This window comes from Anastrepha obliqua, chromosome 1 (genome assembly GCF_027943255.1).
Source record: "Anastrepha obliqua isolate idAnaObli1 chromosome 1, idAnaObli1_1.0, whole genome shotgun sequence".
In the NCBI taxonomy this organism is placed as follows: Eukaryota; Metazoa; Arthropoda; class Insecta; order Diptera; family Tephritidae; genus Anastrepha; species Anastrepha obliqua.
The window spans coordinates 73,500,030-73,519,504 of NC_072892.1; the positions used below are offsets into that span (position 1 = coordinate 73,500,030).

Here is a 19,475-nt window from a genome sequence, read left to right on the forward strand (position 1 = left end):
AGAGAGCACTTCGGTGGGCAACAGACTCCGTAAAGTGTTATCCACGAGACCTAATAAGTCTAATTTTCTCATAAAAGAGGAAGGCACTTAAGAAACACTATAACTAGTAATTTAAACGCATTTTTCGAGTTGTCTTTGTAAAAGAGACAGCACCACTTATCCAATAGACTGTAATGGGAATCCACCAGCAGATATACCAGCTGACCTCAAACATATTATAGATATCTTTGATGCGGTTATCCGGCTTAACTACATCCTTTTCGCAAGGCGAGAAAAACCACACATACGAAACCCAAGGACTTCAGGTCAATTAATCTATCATTCTTACTAAAATCCCTAAAGCGATTGCTGAATATGGGAATAAGCAGTGCGCTAGTATCGTTTAAAGAACGAATGCTAATCAGCGGACGATAAGCTAATTCTGCACTTCGGAATTGTATTAAGAAATTTTCGGTCAGGGGTACGCCTCAAGGTGAGTTAATCATATCCCTACTCTGAAACTTGGCGGTCAATAGTCTCGTCCAAGAACTTGAAGATATCGGAGGAGAGATAATTGCGTGCGCCGATGATATCGGACAAACACGTCTAATTTTGGGTAATTTTCTGCAAAGGTCTCTCAACAAACGGGCCCATTAGTGTAACAGTCTAACAGGCTTAGAAGTAAATCTGAAGAAAACGGATTTAATAATCTTCAACAAAACACATAAGGCACATGCTCCTAAGCAAATATCCCTAGCGGGGAGAACTCTCAGGCCTTTGGCTGGATATGAAGCTAAACTGGGGACCACAGTTTCAGATAGAATGCGCAAAACAGCGGCAATAATGTACTCCTGTGGCAGGCCAATGGAACCCCGAATAATTCACTGGCTCCATACAGAGTTAGTTAGACCAACCCTCTGCTATAGCAATTTGTGTGGTGGAAAGTCCTTGAGAATGGTGTGAACGGTAAGAGGATTGACCAGGTTTTAAGGCAATATACTAACACCAGTGTTTATAACCTATGCAATATCAACAACGCCATCGAAAGCAACGATACTGGATTTCCTTCGAGTAGATCTGCAGAGGAAACTTGCCGCAATAAGACCGAACGCTTTAAAAAAGTGTTGACGTGACGAGATCTCGCATACAACTGCAGATGTATACACATACGACTCAAAGCTCGAGGGCAGGGCGGACAGAGACATATATTCTGAACATCTGGGGATCTCCTTTAAGACCGTGACACGTGCGACACCGGGAAATAGTACCTACGTTTTCACTGAAAACCAGACAACCTCCAAGGAAGCTATGAAATGCCGCACATCCCTTAATGAAATGGTTTAATCATTACGCTAAAATGTAATATGTCCCCTTGCAAAATGGAGCGGAATTGAACTAGCAAGACTCGGTACTACACTTCCTGATTGTATGTATGTATAATTGGCGCGTACACCATTTTTGGGTGTTTGGCCGAACTCCTCCTCTTATTTGTATTGTGCATCTAGATGTTGTTCCACAAATGGAGGGACCTACAGTTTCAAGCCGACTCCGAACGGTAGATATTTTTATGAGGAGCGTTTTCATGGCATAAATGCACTCGGAGGGGCAACCGCTATTAGAAAAATGTTTCTCTTAATTTTGGTGTTTTACCGAGATTCAAACCTACGCTCTCTCTGTGAATTCCAAATGGTAGTCACACACCAGCCCATTCGGCTACGGCGGCCAGATTAGAATAATTAAAATGACATAGGTTTACTCCCACAAACATACATATAAACTACTTATTTTTGAAGCGTAGTGAACGCATATGTAGAATCGCCTAACAAATTTGGCCGACTCTCCCTCAATGCTGAATGCGCAGAATATTTGCTAAGCTACTCTCCTGTTCCAGGCAGACGAAGGTTCACCACTTTAGGTATCCAATTTTTTAATGGGTTGGAAGATCTCAGGACTGTGGGAATCAGATATTGAAATTTTCTAAAAAGTGCACATGGACTTGATATGATAGTTAATTTTTTTTCAACTTCATATAATAGACATATTTCCCTTCATACATACAGTAAGACAAGGACAATTAAGGGGTAACACCACTGTACACGAGTAAAATAAACACGATTTTTAAAGAATTTTTTTGTATAGAAGGAAAGGGAAAACAATCACTCTGATTTGGGAAGTTATTACTTATATACTAAAATACAAAACTACAAAGTTTGATCGAAAAATTTTACAAAATGGCGGCATTGGAGACATTTTTGTAATGTGGTTTCTCTTGAAGGAGCTCCGCGGCACGCAGCACAGAGGGTGCAAATTTTAATCTGGAACAAAGAAACATTTTTTTTCTTAATCTAGATAAGAATAGCTAGAGAAACACGTAGGGGATTTAAAAAATATTTATTTTTGTGGAATTAGCAAGCATTTGAAGGAAAAAACTCTATTTTGGACTAAAAAACGGCACTTAAATAATTATAACAATCGTTTAAATTAAGCTATCGAAATTCCCCTACGCTCTTCTCTTAAGAAGATTGTTATATAGACGTAGTGAAAAACCTGATTAAAAATATTTAAATTTGTTTGAGTTATGCTGCGTGCCAATTTCAGAAAACGTGTTTGGAGAAAAACGCGTTTAAAGTTTGGAAATGTGTAATACATACGAAAAAATTAAAAATGTTAATATTAAATTTTTTTTACCATTAATCTGCAATTCCTGCACCGTAAAAAAGTCCTTCGGTATTAATATATTCTTCTTCTTTTCTGGACGATTGAAAGTTAGAACACGCCTCTTTTGCTCTATCCGTCAGTGACTGCTCAGCGTGCTGAATGCGCTTAGCATCGCTTTCAAGACAAAAATTGTAGGACTGTAACCTAATTTCCATTTTTAAAACCTTCATAATTCATAATATAAGCTTTTGCAAGCAGCGGTTTAATAAATCGTCTCTAGTAAGGTCGTCATAAATGGGTTTAATAACATTAAAAATTTGTTGTGAAAGAGGTAACTTATGATGGTAATCGGCTACAGAACCTGCGGCTTGCGCTTTTTTCCAGTTGCACCAAGTTTCTGAGCACTTGTCATGCTGTGGATTCTCATCGGTTGAGAGCTTGTCAAATAAGGTTGCCCAAATTTCATTTTTCATTTTTTCCACAGAGTCTGAATTTCGACGGATTGCTAAGCCATAGTAAATGATTAATTCGTCAATTAATTTCGAAGTTAATTTACCCTTTCCTCCAAGACCTTTTGCGTTTTTTTTTTTAATTTCGTAACCGAGTGCCCACCCTCTTTTGCACATGGTCAATACATTCTTTCTTTTTTACGAAGAAATTTCCGTAAGGTTCTGCCCCGAGTGTGCTTTTGAATGTTTTACTATCGCCGTCTCTAATATAATTAGCGTATTTTAGTCCGTGCAAATCTTCAAAGCGCTTGAACATCTCAATTGCTGCGTCTAGCTCCATTTTTCCAGATGAACCTTCGTGGTTCGCTTGACAATGATCAGTATGTGTTTCAATCCATTCATTGTACTCAGATGTCCCAGACTTACTTTTCCAGTACTCGCAAGCCTTACAATACTTGGGTTTTACCTCAACATCTACGATTTTTCCTGTGTACCACCCAATTAGTGACGTTACTCCTAAAAGTGAAGAAAACCCACGTTTTCTCCAACAATCATCTCCGGAAACAGTTATTCCTTCAAGTTCTCCGCTTGGAATACAACTTTCTTTCTCTTTCTCCGCTGCTTTTTTCATACTAGCGTCTTTTACAGATCTAGTTGCGATCGAAATAGAATCTACTAATCTGTCGTAGAAAGATTGGAAAATTGGTCTTGGCAATTCCATGAAACCGCAAAATTTCGGGAATTCCATTTAGCCCTACTCCTAGTAGTCTCATAGCTAAAACTATTCTACGGTTGATTTCGTATCCTTTATTTTTAAATTTACAACTTGGAATAACAACGTCTGGGCAATTAGGACAACTACTATCTTGAATCCTAAACCTCGAGGACTTCTTTCATACTTCACATGTTGAGAAATCAATGAGAAAACGGTCACAAAATTTAAAATTCTATTGCCAAAATCATAATTAATATCGAAATCTTCGTTAGCCATGTTTAATTTCTTTGCAGATGCACTTAGTAAGTTGTACACGATAACCGTAGTTGTACTAACGTGAGTTGCTAAAATGTACTAAAGAATTCCTAACTATATATGTAGGTTTTTAACAACATTTGTAAGCTAAAAATTAAAATTACATTTGTTTACTATTAGGTTATTACCATTAGAATGTTAGTCATTAGGCTATAACCGTCCAGGAGATGATTCACTGCGAGAAGTCGTTAGGTAGCAGTCACTAACGCTTGGTTAAAATCTTAAAATATTTATGAAATAAACTTCGGTAACGTATAAAACTTTTTGTTCTGTATTTTAAAAGGTTCAAAGAATTTTTTAAGCTTATAAAAAAATCAATTTTTTGAAATTTCTACAGTGGTGTTACCCCTTAACAAAATCTTAAATTTGTTGTATTTTTTATAATTTATTTATACTTTTTTTCACAATTTATTAAAGTTAGAGGTTTATACCACATAATTCAAAAAATTTCGGTAAGTATTTTTCCCATTCCTCGGCCAAAAAAGACTTAAGGTTAGTTTTTTGAAATTTTGTACTCCCGCACTTTATCCTCGAGATAGGCCCAACAATTTTCTGGAAGGTTTATTTTAGGACTTTGGGAAGGTGTTTGCAAATCCTATACAATATTTTTACTTCTTTAGGAAATTCGCAACAATTAGAATACGCATTTAAATAAGTAAATGCTTCTACCTTATATACGGGAATATACAAATTACTTCTGTCCGCCACTGTACCTATATGCATATGTAAAATCTAATCGAGTGATTATTACGTCCAAGTTTAATACTATGTTAAATGGGTCAAGACCGACCTTCCTAGTATGTTCGCTATTATACCCAACGACTTAGTGCCGGAAAGTATTCTAACACCCGCAGAATAACTCATATGTCGTATGTGCTACCTGACCCTTACACACCCTTAAATACTTTACTATGTCCATTGACTCTACACATATTTTCCCCATAGTCAAACTCGTTATTTGTTCTACCAGTTTCGCCGTTCGAATGCTTCCTTTGCTGTTCAAGAACACCTAGCCTGACAGTTTGAACAAAACTCTCAACAAGAATTAAAATTAAATAAAAAACTTCCCACTAAATACATATTTAGGTATGTTTATTTATTAATGTAGTTTTAAATGATTAACATTTTTCAATAGTTTTTTTTATCTCTCAAATACGCAATCTCTTAAAAAAATGTTCATTTAAGATTTTTCTCCGTAGTCGTTTTTCTTTGGGGTAGTATCTTGTCTCACTCCTATGTTTACGAGGGGTGCCTTTTATATTTCGGGATTTGGCAACCCTGGTGTTGCAATCTGGCAACTGACAGCTGTATTGCAAAGTTTGACATTTTTTGGCTTTTACGTACTCAGAACGTTTTGAAATACCATCGCTGTTTGTGTTGTTTACAGTAACTTAAAAGATTCATCTCGGTCCAAAAATGGAATTAAATCGTGAACATTTTCGTGCGATTATTTTTTACAACTTTCGACGTGGCTTAAATCAGCAACATTGCATGGATGAACTTAATTCATTTTTTGGCGATGAAGCTCCATCAAGGACCAGTGTTCATCGATGGTATGGTGAATTCAATCGTGGTCGTAGTTCACTCCAAGACGAATTTCGTGAAGGTCGTCCAAAATCAGTTGTTGTTCCGATGTTCCGAAAACCATTGATGCTGTGCGCGAACTGATATTGCAAGATCGTCATGTGACCTATCGTGAGATTGAGACAATCTTAGGCATTAGTGGGACCAGCATACATTCAATATTGCATAAACATTTGACTGTCAAAAAAATTTGTTCGCGTTGGATCCCACACAATTTGTCAATCGCTCAAAAAAAGGCTCGTGTCGATTGGTCGAAGGAAGTGCTCAAAACATACGATCGCGGGGCTTCGAAACACCTCTATGACATCGTGACAGGTGATGAATCATGGATTTACGCGTATGAACCCGAAAGTAAACAGCAGTCGACTGTATGGGTGTTTCAAGATGAGCCAAATCCAACAAAAGTTGTTCGCGCACGGAGCACTTCCAAGTAAATGGTCGCCTGTTTTTTTGGAAAAACTGGACATGTCGCAACCGTACCACTAGAACAACGCAGAACAGTAAATTCTGAGTGGTACACAACCATTTGTTTGCCAGTTGTCTTCCAAGAAATTAGGAAAACCAATCGCCAAAGACGAATCACTCTTCACCAGGACAATGCGAGCTCTCACACATCGGCTCAAACAACTGCATTTTTGAGCACCCAAAACATCGAATTAATGGGTCATCCGCCGTATAGTCCTGACTTGGCACCGAATGACTTCTTTTTATTCCCGTACGTAAACGTAACTGAGAGGTCAACGTTTTTCGACACCTGAAGAAGCGGTTGCGGCATTCAGAATGCATGTTTTTTTTGTTTTGGAGGTACCTCATTCAGAGTGGCAAAAGTGCTTCGACAATTTGTTCAAACGCATGCAAAAGTGTATAGATCTTCATGGAGAATATTTTGAAAAACAATAAAGTGATTTTCGAGGATTAAAATTTGTTTTTGTTCTCTAATCCCGACATATAAAAGGCACCCCTCGTATTATGCCGCTGTGCTTAAAGAACATCTTTTATGACAGCGGCGTTCGTTTAGATTTTTGAACTAGTTAGACTTAAATTTGTTTACGGTTTCCCACCTGTTTGGGGTCAATACATTAATTGTGACGGTATTAAACTTATGTTAATATTTTAGCATCGTACAACCATGCGTTTTTGAATTATGTTTAAAACTAAACTATAATCTTTTAAGTCTATCATTCTTAGCCTGCTAATCCGTTGCAGGTTGCGGATGTATTATCCACGCCTTTGTCGAGTATTCTTTGGCGAAACTTAACCGCATTTAATTTATACTTTTAAATATATGTATTCTTTAAGGCGCTATAGAAAATTGCCGATAAAATAAGTGAATCGACAGGGCTACTCATACCCTACGGCTCGTCCTCAGTGTTGCCAATTTAGCGACTTTGTCGCTAGAATTGACGACTTTTGCTTGAGTTTTGGCGACAAAAAAAAAAGTTTTGACGACAAAAATGATTTAGCGACTTATCTGGCGACTTTAGGAGCGGAAATCAAAACCGTTTTAGGCAATAGATACTTTTCTGTCAACTTGATTACCCGTGAATGCCCTTTACCTTCCATACTCTAGAGTAACAGTTACTGACTATAGATAAAATAACGCACTACCTATTGGTGTGTTATCGTTGATAAATTATCGATCTATAATTAAAATTTTAAATATATTTTTACCTTAAATTTTTTTATGAAATTAACAAAAGTCATACGTTGTATTAAGAAATAATAAAATATATTCCATTTCAATTACACCTTGTTTCACACAATTGTAATGAGTAACCAAATTATTTTTACCACTGTTCACATAAGAGCAATGCGGTCGGGGAATCCCCGGATTTTATTATGTTCTGTACGTGAAACAATAGAATTGATATCGGCTCAGTTGATTGTTTACTATCCTCTAGCTTACTTACTTTTTAATGCATTTTAAGTAAATATAAAATATTTAAATCTATCTCGAGGTTGCTTAAATAATGGATTTACCTCTGAAAAAAAAACAGTATTTCAGGAGATTGAAACTTACTTCCGTTGATCTCAAATTTCAGTAGAGTTGGTATTACTGGTTTAATTATTATTCATCTAAAAATTTTAAGTCCGCAGCTGGCCTCTTGTGCACCTCTCAGAATGAAATTTAGGATCCGCCCCTGATGGAGTTTGCGACTTTCTAGCGACTTTTGATATTGGCCCTAGCGACTCAGATTTATTGGCGTTGGCAACACTGCTCGTCCTCTATCTGGTAAAATGTGTTCATATTCACATTATACCATAAGGTCTTTTCAGTTCACCATAAGTAATATTTGATTTTTCCCCCTTTAAAAACACGGAAGGAAAAGCACAAAACTATAACAACCAGTATATTTTGAATAGTCTTAACTATTTATTTATTTATATATTAATTTCAACGCAATTATTCATTTCTTTTTGTTTTTTAAATATACTTTATTCTATGGCAAAGATATTTTACCCCAAGTTTCCATCTTTGTGCTGATTTAAAACAAAATTCATCAAATTTGCATCCAAATTACAATTTTTTATTCAAAATTTGAAAAAAACAAGTTGTGTACGCTGTTTTATAATCTATTGAATTGTAGTACATAAAGTGAGATTTTTGAGCCAGTTCTTTATTTTATCAAAACTCAATGGCACCAATTAAGCATTTTTAAAACACTACACGAAAAATTTTAATAATCCCTACCTCAAAAAGTCGCTTTATATGTTTATCCTTTGGACCGTTCAAAATTGGGATATGCTTCAACAATCTGGAATTCATTCTATAACTCTCACGCTCATAGAACTGATAGAGTCCAACGTAACTTTGTTCGTTTTGCTTATCATCCGCTTCATTTTACAGACCCCGTTTCCATCTTACAGTGGCCGTCGTTTGCTCATAATGTTTTAATGTTTATGTATGATGATTAGATTCAAGGCTTCCACTGGATTGCTACGCTTATATTGTCTTTTAGATGTTGTCGTATTTTAATCTAATTACTTTAATTTTGCCTCTATTACTATAGCACTTATTGGGCTTAATAAAATCTACAGTTCCTTTGACTTCGTCGTCGCTATGCTGAGATATTTCTTTTTATAGCAAATCTCTTGTAATTGATCAATAAAAAATGAAAGCTCTTCTAGCCTGTAAGGTTTGTAATCAGACACTTGGTAACAAATGAATGAAAATTAAATAAGAAACTAACAAATTGTCAAAGGTTGTCAGTATGTCGTATTGAATTTAAACTAAATTTGGTACTTCCAATTTGGCATCACCGTGCATAATTTATATTTTTACATAATTTTTAATATTTTTCCTTTTTCATTGAACTCCTAGACTTTTACGAAGTAAAATTCCAACCCTCGCCTATCGCCACTGAAGCAGCTCTATGCAGCAAGGCCGCTCCCAACACTTCTTCTTGGAGCTGGTATTCATCCTAACCCTTGATCTGAAGTTCAATTCTGCTGCGCTTGCCAAAGACAGCTTCACCTAAACTCAACTTTGGTGATGCAATCTGTGCTACAGATGGCCATCTTAAGACATGTTCAGCCCTTTAGACCCACAGCCTCCAGCCTCTACGGCCTCTACTTGCACAATGCGCCAACGCCTCCGTTAAGCACCTTAATCGGATCTCCCTTGGCTCCTCACGCACCACTTCTTTCATACCCTTCCCTCTCCGATTCGCACGTAATGGCCAACCAGCTGCTCCAACCATACCTCGAAACCTGACATCAGTCAAGTGAATACGTGGTCCCCTGCTCTGCACCCGCAATCGCTACATCACCCACAACAACACGTTGGACAGGTAGTAACGGTAGAGCAAAACCAAGTAAACTATTTGGAAGGTAATTCATATTAAATTAATACCTTTCTTTTCATGTGAACACTTTTACCTCTTCGGGTGAGTTTTGAGTAAATAAATTTTTTATGAAAAAAGGCAAACCAATTTACACAAAACTATTCTTTCGAAAATTTGCCCTATTAATGCAGTGTAAATATAGTACACTTAGTTTCATCATATGCCCACTTTTAATTTTGCTTTCGACCGCACTTCGGATAATAACCCTCATTGAACCAACTCCAGCTGCGCCATCCCCAGTATTTTTGTGTATGTGTTATCCCTCAATTATAAGGCAAATTAATAAATTCATTTGCTAAGCTTATCACTGAACCTCTGAAAGGGTTCATGAAATGGTAAATAAATAGCACACAAAAGATCTTGATGTGGGTTAACAAACCTAGCTGCAGTAAATAAACCCGTAAACGAGCTCACCTCGAAGCTCAGGTAGCACTCCCTTAATCCTCGACCACTCTTCCTAAGCTAAGCACCCGTTAAAACTTTTTATTTCGGTGATATTAGGACAATTGAATTTGTATTCTGTTCCGTTTCAGGATATTTGAAGTGAATGAAATGATTTACCTTAAAATGGATATAACCCTAAGCTACGGTGCACCAGACAGGGCTAGTTTACTGGGGCGGCAAGCCTTGGTCGGGAAAACCCCAAGTCATTCCGATAATTTAAAACCGGCTGCCATGGCAACACTGGTTATATATGTAACTAGTTACACAATTTTAATTTTAACAGTCGTATGATGGCAAAAAATTGTCATTTTCTTTTTTGCACACTTTTTAAGATAGCCTTCACCTCATTTAATATGAAGATATGTCTCGACATTTCAATTCAACCCGAACGATTTCAAAATAAATTGCAAACTTTAAAGAAATAAATGGCTCAATCTGAAAAAAAAACTATGCCAAACGGAGAAGAATGTATACAAAGTAAAGTTGGAGAAACCAATCTGCACGCAGGAGTTCACTGAAACTACTTAAGCTACTTGGGTATTTTATCATGAAAGAAACCACTATAAATTCAGGTCACTATTAGTTTTAATGTTCAAAATTGTTAAAACTTTTTATAAAGCCACACCTTTTCCTTATTTGCAAGCAAAATTCTACATAAAACGCTAGGCAATTGTTCCTTAATCCATTTTTTTTATTCCATCAAGTAGCTCCTGCTCGTCAGCATGCCCTGTGTTCTCAATGTTAGTGGTGACTGCTTCATCTATTCGCAAACGCCTGGCAAGGCCGCTGGCGATAAACATCGCACTTTAATGAAAGCTGCTACACATGACGCTGATATTAACACTTAAATACCTCAATTTTTCTGAGGCAATTTTTTTATCGAATATTTTTCATTGTCCTCTTACAGAACCGAAGACAAGATGGTGCTTGATATTAAAATATATTTTCAATTAAGGAATGTGATTCTGTACTGATATAAAAAAAACCATCTCTATTTAATCACACACTAAAATAAACTCAAACCGCAACATTTCCCACTTGGCGAGGTATAAACATAAAACTGCGAAAAACATAGTACTACCGAATAGTAATAAATAAGGAGAGATTGACAACGCAATATGGCTCTCTTTAAGAGACTACAATGTCAAAAAATAAACACACTAATTAAAATGGAATTTTTGTTTTTCATTTCATATTAAATATACTATATTCCTTATGAGAGCACTGTCAAATTTAGTCACAATTTGTTGAATACATTTTGCCCACCATGCATAACGGGCGCATACACGATGGAGAGAATAATGAGATGGCGCCTATCGTGGTTCCGTTACTTTGCTCTCAGCGAATTTGACAATGAGTGACGTGATTTTAGCACCAATATGACCAGATTAATATTTTCGTAACTTTATTTAGAATTTTTTTGTTATTTAGTCTCCGAGTTTTAGTTATTTCTTCATGAAATTTTTGTAATATGTTCTAATTAAAATGTAATGTTTATAATTTTGTAAAATATACATTTTTTAAAAATTATTTCAATAATTCACTTAGTTTTATTTAACCTTACTTTTTTTTTAAGATCTGGTCACATTGCCCATGATTGCGGTTATTGTAGATGTTTATAAATATTCGTTTCTTTTTTGAAAACTGCGTTAATTAACCAAACGTTTTAGTGAATATTTACGCAAAAATAAGATAATTCGTGAAAGTGTATAAGTGAAAAATAAGGAAAACTGAAATGTGCAGTGAAAAATTGTGATAGTAAGAACCTCAATAAAGCGTGTGATATAAGCTTTTTTATATTTCTTATCAGCCAATATGACATTTCTCGCTTTATTTACATTTTTAATTTCCAAATTTTTCTTCTTCTTCTCCTTTCAGCAGTCAAATCTATGTCCCGCTATTGCAGTGATGCCTAGCTTTGGATATAAAAACGCATTTAAAGAAAATAAAATACCAAATTTTTATTGAATTACTTGAAAAACTGCGTTTTGTTTTAAATAAATGTTTTATCGAAATGTAAAATTTAATTTATGAGTTTTTTTGGTAAAAGAAACTCTTTTGTTAAGCGAATGACTTATTTGCTGTATTTCAGGTTATGTAACAAAATAAAGTACTCTTTTTGTAAAAATGTCGTTATGGTTTTTTCAGTATTTTCTGGTATTTTGTTGCTTATTTTTACTGTGAATACACCTCTTGATGCCCTATGTCCCACTAAGGAATGAGGACCAGACGAAACGATTACATCTCTATGGTTTTAATTCGCATTCAGTAAATTCAAACGCTTTTAAAAGGTTTTCAAGATTAAGAAGAGTTAAGAGAAGAAGATTTAATATTCTGACATAACCTCAAAAGGAAAAAAAATTAAATTTTCACTTTCAAAATACTAAATTTTATAAGAAATAACAAATTTTTATTAGCACTAAAATCTTCTCAGAGTGACCTTTTTTAACTTTCCTTTGTTAAATAATAAATTTTTTTTAACTTACAGTTTCGGTAGCTTTAAATTAAAAACAAAAAGAAGCAAACACGAAACTTCAAAATTATCGCATTTTCGGTATAAAAAAGCACTAAATTTTTTGTGGAGAGCAAATGGTTGGCAACACTGCACTACTTGGCAAACGTGACGTCACGCACTCTCCGATGGGCGCAATCTTCTTTCTATCATTCTTGGGTCGCATATACGTACAGTGGCTCACAGCTTATTTCCAGTATTCATTCATTCAAGTTTTTTTGAAAATGTAACTATCACGCAAGATATCACACATTTTCTTTTGCATGAAGTGTCACAGCCTACTAGTTCCCCAGCCAAACGGTTCTCCACAGATGTGGTTGGTTTATGGGGACACCAACAGACGTGTAAGGGTTAAAGCTCGGTGAATTGAGTTGAGGTGAAAGGTGATTGATGGATTATTATTTTTATACGACTACAGAAATATGAGTAGAGATATCTTAACCATTGTAGATTGTCTGCTTTTCACGTATTTAGTATTTCCGAATTTTAAAAATAAATACTTTATCAAAAAGATGTATCCATTTTTTCCTTTATAAATTTTCTTTGTGTATTTCGTTTGTATAAAAAATCAATTTACAAACATGCATACATAAATTGTTTATAGTTTGTTACACCAGCTGCATATATAAAAATATGAAGACAAAATAAATCGTTTTAAAAGATTTTGCTTTATAATTATTTGGATTTACTAGTAAAGGCTAACAGCTATTTAATTTATATGTACTATATGCTTATAAAAAACTAAATATATTGAAAAAAAAAAAATATATATATTATACAACTTTTGTGTTTATATGAGTAAATGTATTTTATAAATTTGTATAAGTATTTTTCCTTCGTTAGCGCTTAGGTATGAATATAATTATTATTTGACTTATTCATACGCATATGCATGGCTTATATATGCAATATATGTATGGCTATGTGTATACAGCATATTTATGTATATGCATTTATATATATACATATATATAAATATACATATAAATACATACGTACAGATTATTTTTCTGCCGCTCACATATGTATATGTATTTACATATTGTACATTTTACAAGGAGCTCATAAGCCTAACTTGTATGTTTGTATGTATATTTATATATTTTGCGGTGTTCTTGTGTCATAATACGATATTTAGATTTTCCACATTTAATTTCGCTTTTTTCCAAATTAATTACAATTTTTATATGCCTGCATTTCTTTTTTGTTTTTGTTTTTTTTTCCTGTAAATCAGCATAGAAATCAGTACTTGCTTAAAGCCTTGCTTAAGTAAAATTGTGCCCAATGCTAAGGGTGGTTAGTAAACTTTTGAAGTACTACGATATACCTTTTGTATATATATGTATGTATATGTATTTATTTATGCCGATTTGATTTCTATAAGAGTTTATATGCGGGTTTAAGCTAGTACTAATATTCTTTATATCTATATATAAGCTTTTCGTATAAGAATATATATATTGTATATACATATATACCAAATATCCGTTTCGCTTCCCTAAATTCTTTTAAATTCTTAAATTATTTTTTTTTTTATATGTACATACATACATTTGTAAAAATTGCTCTCTAGCAAATATTATTTTGAGTGCTTTCGACGAATTTCTTCTACATTTTCAACCTATATTCCGCCTATCGCCTAGAAAATTACCGGTAAGTACTTAAGAACTAAAGACGTTTACTAACAAAATTAAACTGTAAAAAAATTCTTTCTACTTTTTGCGCTTGTTTGTATTATTTCTTTGATTTATAGCTTAACATCGTCTAAGGAAGCCTAGAAAAATATTATATTATAAGTATATCTAGCGAAATTCATGCGCTCTATTACTTTTACGCCGCACTGTTAAGGTTCTCATCGGCCGATTCATCACCACGTTCAAAAACAGTTAACGATTGCTTTCGCTCGTAGACTTCCTCCTCTGAATTGCATGAATGTTTGCCTTTCTTCGAAATACATGGAAAATCAAACATGCGTTCACCTTTGCCGAATACCTCACCCTCCTCAACGGTCTTTGGAAGCGTTCTGTAAATGTACATAAAATAAGAATTAGTAAGAAGATTTTCATTATATTCTAATCATGTTGAAAAATGTTTATTTACCTGTTCAGCGTTTCGGGCAAGAGCAAGCAAACAAAGGAACCCGTAAAGAAGAGCACACCCAAAATAATAGATGGCGCCGCCTTGAAGAACGTACCCAACCACAAGATATATGGCGCTAAGAATGATGCCGCAAAACCAGCTACATGCACCGCTGCCACACCTTGCCCGCGCACACAGGTCGGTATCAGCTCAGTGGCGTATTGTGAGCCTGATTCGTAAGAGATGGCCACACCGAAACGCGCCGCAATTGTTAAGGCCGCCAATAGTATCGCATTGTGGTTGTGTTGTTGATAGGCGATCGCTATGCCAGCCATTGTGGTGAATAAACCGCCGACAAGCAATGATCCAGCCGCCATACCTTTACGTCCAATGCGATCCTGCAGCAAGATGACAATAATACTAGACGGTAGTACGGCGATGGCACTCAAGGAGAACATGATGAAAGGCGAGATGCCCATGCCTTCGACATTACGTGACACAGCATCGTAGCAAAGGGTGATGACCATGCTGGCGGATGAGAAGATGGAATATTAATTAATTTTACTATTAACTATAATACATATTTATGTATTTAGATATATATATATGTATATATATTTTCTTTGTTCACTCCTTTCGGGAGCATAGGGCCACGGCAAGACTTATCTTGCGTTGGTTTCGTCAATCTATTTGATTTCTGACAGGGCATGTGATTAGCCTGCCAGTAGTCGGTATGCCCTGTCGCTGCTTGGAGCGCCATCTGTGTGCCACATTTTACTAGCAGAAGGATCACACAGATGGTTGAGGACTTCGCTGAAGTGGTGTGTCTGCGCTATTACCGCAGCCGCCTGCTTCCTCTTGCTGGCGCCACTGATGCAATATGTACCTCTGTGTTTTTGTTTGGTTTTAGCAAGCACAATGCAAATAATGCGCTGACTATTGTGCGGGAGTAAGGTTGGAGAGGATGGGTTTTTGGGTTTGAGGAATGAGTTTTTTTAGAAACGGGGAAAGTAAGTAAATTTGGAAAAGTGCGAGGACCGTGCTTTACGTGGGATCCGAAACCACAATCTCTGGCAGGTTAGTGCACTTACGCTAGACTACCGAGCCCGCCATGTATTTATATACTACAACTAAATATATGATATGAGGCTATTAAATAACGAGGCTGACAATACTTACGATTTGAAGAACAGTATAAGCGTATGTTTGCGCATGCGTGGCGTTTTAAACATATCCAAGAGCGTCGAATGCACCTGCTCATCGCCGCCCATCTTCTGACGCTGCTTCTCACAATGTTTGCGAAATTCCTCAAATTCCGCTGGCGTTACTTTACGTTTATTGAATCGGGCGACACGTTTCAAACGCTTTATAGCGCCATCCACATCATTTCTTGTGACCAACCATTGAGCGCTCTCCTGCACCACAAAATAAAACAACACTACAGAGAGAATTGGCAGTGAAGTGCAGGCTAAGTAAAGTTGCCAATGGCCAACGAGTACCGCCAGCCACGGAGTAAAGACTAGACCGATTGTATAAAAGACACCGACGGCTAAGTTCAGTCCAAGTGTACGCATCGACGGACGGATGTATTCGAGTACTAAAGAAAAGAGTACAAAGAGATAGTGAAATATGTACAATACAATTTTGTATTAAATATTTTATAATTTTAAAATAATACATAATATATATTTGTCATATTTTTATTTGCTTACAAAACATTAGTGTGCGCGCAGCGCTCGGCTTTCGCTTTGTGTAATAATGTAGTAGTGCGTTGCGCCTAATCGCCTAAATATTACAATATTTTTGTTTGAGTGTCAAAATCAGCTGGTTACTTTCCATGGATTCCATAAATTTCACGCATTTCAATCATAATGTAAGCGAGACACTTTGGCACTCAAACAACCAAAGCGAAACAAAAATCTGCTATAGAAACACCACCTATATAAATTTGCCTTGGCGAAAGATTGCCACGGATTTCCGGGTAAACGCTGATGAGTTTTCATTTGTATGTTATGCAGAACAGGAAAAATCTTAACTATTAAAACAGTCAACCGTTATTGAAGATTTAAATTTCTTGCAAATTTTCCGTTATTATACTGTGTAATATGTATTTTTCTCTTTGCTGGCGATTATTATCAAATTTTGTGAAATTATTGCTTGCGTTCAAAAACATTTCAACAAAAGGTGTACTCAGTGGTGCGGCGATGTGATTTCCCAACGAACTTTTTTTTAGTTGTTGAATAAAGCTGTCCGACGAGATAATATCTTTATTAAGCTTATGTAGGAGATATTTATATTATAATAATTTAAAATATAAATACTGATGCTTGACATACCCGCCACATTAAAGGCGCGGTAAGTGAAAATATTAGTTTCTTATTCTTGCGGGCTAAGACAACAGTTATACAAGTATATAAAGGGTCCGCCATATAACTTTACGGAATTAAAAATGCTATAAAAAAGAAACTACTCAATATTTTTCCAAACTGTTTTTTTTTTATTTTAAAGTACAATCTTTCCGGTTAATGATGGAACACAACTTCATACATATGGCTGCCTCGGCTATGCACTATCCCATACGATCGGCCCAATTTTTCAACACATTTTCGATTGTATGCGGCTGTATTTCAGCTATGACATCGCGTATGTTGGTCTTCAGTGCATCAATTGTTGCTGGTTTGTTGGCATAACACTGGTCTTTGAGCAACAGCAATATTTTCGGGTGTACGCAACCCAGTTTCTCTTACTTTTTTCGCAAAGTAACGCACATACGCGTCATTCGGTGCTTTTCTTCTTCCCATTGCCGTACGTAATTTTCGTACACATTCTGCAACATTACCCTGATTTTCAAAGTAATGTCGCAATATTTCCCAGCGTTCTTTGAGCGTATACACAACCATTTTCGTTCAGCGGAAGAACAAAACTAATTTTCTGTCAAATCAGATGGCAGCTAAGTGTTACCATTCTTCAAATAATACCTAGTTCAAATCCGCAACGATAGATGGCGGGCCCTGTATATTAGAAAATTAACAATGTATGTAATCTTAAGGCGGATTCACCGTTTTCACAAATTTTTTATTCGGCACATTTTACGTACTTCTGAAGTCAATAGGCATAAAGTCGTTCAGACAGAAAATCAAAATCAAATTAATTTAATAAGTGTACCGCACATTAGGCTCTGAGAAATACAGCAGAGAAATTGTGCATAAAATTGCTAACCAAAGTTGAACAAAACACGCTGAGCTCACCTTGACACAGACAGAAGTCGCACAGCGAAAGATTCGACGAATAAATCCGATAATCTAGCACTGGCTGTGCCAAGCTAAAAACCGATTGAAAAAGAATTCGGGATGAAACTTTGCAATGTCAGACTCTTTTATTGCATTAAAGTACCATCATATCCATCGAGTATACATAATTTTATACAATATGTCGCATTTACTCACCGATAATATACATGAGGTAAAAATTCGTATCTGCTGCCATGCCGGATATGAAACGACAAAGTGAAAATGTTGTCACACTTTGCGAGAATATTGTCGAAAAATCCCCAATAAAGCCCGAAAAATTCGAAAGTATCAAAGCAGGCAAACGACCTATCTTATCCGAGAGTAGACCGTAAAAGAGGGTTCCCACAACGGAACCTATAAAGAACAAGGATTGTCCAACACGCGCCTTGTACGATGACTCACATACCCAATCCAGCTATGAATGAGATAGAAAAAGAGCGTGAGAAGATCTACATTACAGCATAAAACACAAATAGATCCACAGTAAATGTGTAAATATAATCTATAACATATGAATCGTCTGGCTTACACTCACCTCGGTATTCATGCTCCGATAACCGTAATCATATTTGTAGATCCAACGCGTGCAGCGCTCTGGACTCACTGTCACATTAGGGCCATCGATATCGAGCAGACGCGTACAAGATGGATTGGAGAATTTGGAATAGATCTCCGCTATCTCATCGAATGACTTATTCGCTAATTTCTCATGGTAGCACCAATGATCGGGCACAAAACTTATCACAGTCTGGGTAAAATAGTGTAGTGAAACGATGAAATTTATAACACCGAACAGGCTCAACAACATCAATTGATAACGACTGAAATCGCCGCATTTGGAGAGTATCTGATCAAAATCCATGGTTGATGCGTATGATGCGACCTGACCTGTGTTCGTAGGTGCGGTAATTTCAAAGTACCTGTTAGTGGAGCACAACGAACGACTTCAACTTTTGCGTCTATTGTACAATGGACAATAGTGGTTTAGTGGGGCGGTCTCGTAGCCAGTTGGCGATGTATGTCGATAGTGATGATGTTGATGTTGATGTTGATGACGATGACGGTAGAGAATAAATATGCTGCTCTGTTGGCTTCAATTTTCAATAGCAATGGCGTTGACGTTTTAGTATTGAGTTAAAGTTGATGTTGGCGATTTTGACGATTTGTGGGTGTATGTTTTATTTTATTACTTTTTCAGTTCGTCGTTCGACGTTCTTTGAAATGCTAACTGGGCTTGAATGCGCGTTCGCTATCCGATTTTTTATACTTGAACGACGTCACTTTTATATTGGAGCTGTTTTTTTCGTATAACTATTGCAATTATTGCTTTCTTTGTGTGTATTTGTGTATATCACAAGCAGTTGCTAGTCACACTATATCGGTTTATTTATATATATAATTTGACTTTTTTTAATAAAAAATGTTATTTATTTCCGTTTAAATTTTAAATATGTGTAGAATTCTACGCACATCAATTGATCAATTAGGCAATAAGTTGATGTTACAAATCCAATTTATTACTGTAATTAGAAAGAGAGGGGAAGAGAGCTATAGATATATGAAAATAGTTGTGAGGTACTGTTAATAATAAGATTTGGCGGCCAA

General features: G+C 35.9%; 1 protein-coding gene across 3 annotated transcripts in view; it reads right to left on the minus strand.

Moving 5' to 3' along the window:
- Positions 1-13,134: 13,134 nt before the first annotated feature.
- Positions 13,135-19,475, minus strand: part of LOC129236402 (organic cation transporter protein) — a 59,170-nt gene continuing 52,829 nt past the window's right edge. For all 3 annotated transcript variants that reach the window (XM_054870774.1, XM_054870772.1, XM_054870773.1), the window contains exons 2-6: positions 18,406-19,390; positions 18,027-18,285; positions 15,760-16,177; positions 14,602-15,108; positions 13,135-14,524 (exon numbers count right to left, since the gene is read on the minus strand). In XM_054870774.1, coding sequence (XP_054726749.1) covers positions 14,332-14,524; positions 14,602-15,108; positions 15,760-16,177; positions 18,027-18,285; positions 18,406-18,732 — 1,704 coding nt within the window. In that variant the 5' untranslated portion in view covers positions 18,733-19,390 and the 3' untranslated portion in view covers positions 13,135-14,331. The remainder of the gene's footprint in view (positions 14,525-14,601; positions 15,109-15,759; positions 16,178-18,026; positions 18,286-18,405; positions 19,391-19,475) is intronic.